This window comes from Condylura cristata, unplaced genomic scaffold (assembly GCF_000260355.1).
Source record: "Condylura cristata isolate star-nosed mole 26May11 unplaced genomic scaffold, ConCri1.0 scaffold00026, whole genome shotgun sequence".
Taxonomy (NCBI): domain Eukaryota; kingdom Metazoa; phylum Chordata; class Mammalia; order Eulipotyphla; family Talpidae; genus Condylura; species Condylura cristata.
Genome location: NW_004567127.1, coordinates 2,586,478 through 2,589,900, shown reverse-complemented (window position 1 = coordinate 2,589,900; position 3,423 = coordinate 2,586,478). Strand labels below are relative to the sequence as shown.

The 3,423-nt window shown below is 61.3% G+C and overlaps 1 protein-coding gene across 1 annotated transcript in view; it reads right to left on the bottom strand.

Annotated features, from left to right (window-relative positions):
* Window positions 1-1,833, bottom strand: part of ZNF697 (zinc finger protein 697) — a 6,252-nt gene extending 4,419 nt beyond the window's left edge. The window contains exons 1-2 of the mRNA XM_012730014.1: window positions 1,273-1,833; window positions 4-122 (exon numbers count right to left, since the gene is read on the bottom strand). Of these exons, the coding sequence (XP_012585468.1) occupies window positions 4-122; window positions 1,273-1,519 (366 nt within the window). The 5' untranslated portion in view covers window positions 1,520-1,833. The remainder of the gene's footprint in view (window positions 1-3; window positions 123-1,272) is intronic.
* Between the last annotated feature and the right edge of the window lie 1,590 nt (window positions 1,834-3,423).

Below are 3,423 nucleotides of genomic sequence, written 5' to 3'. Positions count from 1 at the left end.
GGCCCCCGCTGCCCGCGGGGGGCTCCGCGACAGGCTGTCCAGCCCGGGGAACAGGGCTGCGCCGGCGCGCTGATCCTCCTGCTCGCGGAGACCCAGGGCTTCCTCCTTGCTCAGCAGCTCGTCTGCAACAGGAAAGGCGGCGGGGTCACTCCAGACATGAGCCCCGAGGAAGCGGCGCCGCCATGCGGGCAGCCCCGGCTCCCAGGCGGCCTCCTCCAGGGTCCCGCCTCTTTCTGCCCGTTGCCTCCAGGCCAGGAGCTGAAGGCCACCGGGCACCTCCCTGGCCGGCAGCCTGAGCCCAGGCCCCACCCGCCCTCCGGAGGCCCCACAGGCCAGGCAGGCGGGCTTGCCATGGGTCTTGCCACGGGTCTGGCCCAGGTGGCCCTCGGCAGGGTGCTGGAAGAGATTACCACGCTGAGGGCCACGGGCGCCTTCGAAGGCCCTGAGCGCCGCCAGCCCACTCGCCTACCACAGGCCGCCTGGGGCTTAACCCAGCCCTGCGCTGAGTCTTAAAGCATGAACAGTTGGTCTGGACCAGCTTAGGGTGACCACCACTGGCAGGTACCCCACGTGAGGACGTTAGGTTGTACGAGGGCGGGGGCTGCAGGGCGCAAGAGGAGGTGCCCACGTGGGAGCCCGCCTGGGAGACTGACCCCGGCCCACACCTGTCTGGCTGCTCTGCCCCAGCAGAGGGCACTGCAGAAGTTGCTGAAAAAGAGGCCGCAGCAGGGGCTGGGGCATGTGACGGGGAGGAATGTGAGCTGCCAGTCCTGGCCAGGGGGCATCTCAGCTCGTTGCTGTCCCCAAGACCTGCACTGCGGATAAAGAGGCTGGCACAGGACTCATGCCCTTTCCAAGCCAGGCACAGCGAGGCGTCGGCCCAGGCCGGACACCCGGGGGCTTAGCCCCTGGGCCTGGGCGGTCACTCAGCACTGAGCGCCCTTGCAACGGGGAGGGTGTGACCACACTGTGAACACCGGGATGGTTTCTATTTGCTTGGCACCGACTGTCTTTCTGCACAGCGCCCGCGGGTCTCTGTGACCTGTGTCCAGGTAGAGTTGTCCCAAGTGCTCATGACAGCACAGTCTGCACACTGTAAAGTGCTGCCCCGTGGCGCTACCCACGGGACTAGCGCTGCTCCCCCCCCAGATGGCACCGTCTGTGTTCCGGGTTCCCGGAGGACGCCCTGGCAGCCCGTGCCAGGCGCGGTTCTACCACTAGGAGCTAGAGACAGTGGATGCGGCCGCCTCCCTGGAAGCCAGCTCTCCTCACCTGTGCAGATGGCCCCCGGGGTGTCGCGCTCCCCCGAGGCCCCTCCGGGGGCTGCAGCCTGGGGGCGGGGGCCCATCTCCTCCTCCTCCGCGTGGCCTGCGCGCTGCTCTGCGTCCTGTGGATTCCAGCCCATTCCGCTTCCTTCCGGGTCCCCTTCGCGGTCCTCGGAGTTCTCAAAATCGGAGCCCATCCCTGTGTCTTCTGAGTCCTGGACTTCACACGGACCCTCTTTCTCTTCTCGGTCCATCCAGGAAGACCAGGACCGGGGGGCGGCCGGGGGCCCTGCTGCAGACCAACAAAGACACAGGGCGTCAGTCTGGCGTCACCCCGCCCCCGGCTGGCTTGGGTTTCCCTGCAAGTCAGTGTCGCAGCCCCAGGAAATGGGGGAAATGTACCGTGTTCCGGTACCGTGTTCCGGCAGCCGAGAGCACGTCTGGGCTGCGCCTGTGTTTCAAGGTGCAAAGGGGGCAGGTCTGGCTGGCCAGGGGTGCGGGCGACGCCCTCTGGGCACATGTGCCAGCCCTCCAGGCATGTGACCAGGTGCCTAGTGGACGGCTACAGGCTTCACAGGGAGCGCAAGGGTGGGGACCCCCTTTTTACAGCCAAATAAGCCTGACGGTCAAAAAGACCCCTCTGGTTTAGGGCTGTTTTGGAAACAGTGACATGGGGGTTAAACTAATTGCGCCTCAAAATCCTGCTCCTCACGCTCAAAGCTGGCCCTCTCTCAAGATGCATTACACCCAGGCAAAGCCGGGCTGGGAGAGGGGCTTGCCCTCCCTCAGTGTCCAGCTAGCTTGTGAGGACTTCGGCTAATTCTGAGTAGGGCTCTACAAGTCAGAGGAAAGGCACGTTCAACACACGAAAATAACAGAAGCATCGGACCCGTTTCTCAGCCAAGCCCACGGCACCCGCGGCAGGCACCTGCCCGCCTCTGTGCGGCCGACCGGCCGCCTTGCTGCAGACTCAGGCTGCAGGGGGATGTCGGGGTGCCAGAAGGGCTAGAGGAACCGCTCAATGAGAAGCCCTCTTTAGCTTTAGCACGTATTTTGCAATATCTTAATTGTAGAAACCCCTTGGCAGGAACACGCCCAGGGCATGTTAACCCCTCTGCAGAATCCGGGGAACTGTAGAGAGAAAGTGATACCAGACCCCTAAACCTTCTATAGAGGTTAAGTTTACATTTAAAGAGCCTCTTGTCAGGGCTGAGCCACCGAGCCAAAAATATTTTTGTCACCTACCACTCTGACAACTTAGCTGCAGGCTATGAGGCAGTTTTTATAGGTCAAGGATCTTGGACAACGATTTTGAAGTGACCAGCACGTTCTCTGCCTCGAAGCCCGACAGGACTTGCAAGAACCAGTCCCGGGGCAGGCTGAGCAGGGTGGGCAGCCCTGGGGAGCCCATTAACCTCTCATGCTTCAGGGTCCTCCAGGGTGCAGGCAGGCTCTTAACCTTTCCCACAGGGAGCGTCTGGAGGAAGCATTACAAACACTTGAGAAAATACTGCAAGGCTAATTGGTACTTTCACTCTTACCAATGTGGAACACCCATTATTTCTTCGCGCAGCGTGGATATTTCTCTCTTTAAATCCTGATGCCGGCCCCGCACACCTCAAAGACAGACCAGCCCCAGGACGGTGGCAGACTGCCGCCTACGTCCACACTATTTATTGCCTTTGATGCTCGCCAGAGACGGGTACTGCCTCATGCCCTTCTCCCAAACGTTCAGGGAAGTGGGAGTCTGAGGTCAGTGGAATGCAGCTGAGCTCCTTAGGACGTAGACTGTTTAAAAAGCCAAGTTTCAAACACTCAGGACTTCTGCTTGGGCTGCAGAAGGAGATCCCATTCAAGCCATAAGCATCTGGAGGGGTGTAGCTCCCAAGAGAGTGGGGAGCTCTGACCGGCCTGTGTCCATCATGCTCTTGTACTGGTGCTCTCTGGGTGGCCTCGAGGGTCTCTAGCAGAGACCTGCTGTCCACTGGGGGCTGAGCATTAGAAAGGAGGAGCTAGGGAGCTCATGGATGGAGCTGGCATATCCAAGGCTGGGTAAGACTGTCCTCATTAAGCTGCGCTCCAGGGCCCTCCCTGGTGGCACAAGGGGTTAGAGCACAGCACCACGAAGCTATCTGCAGCCCCTGCAGCAGGCCTTCAA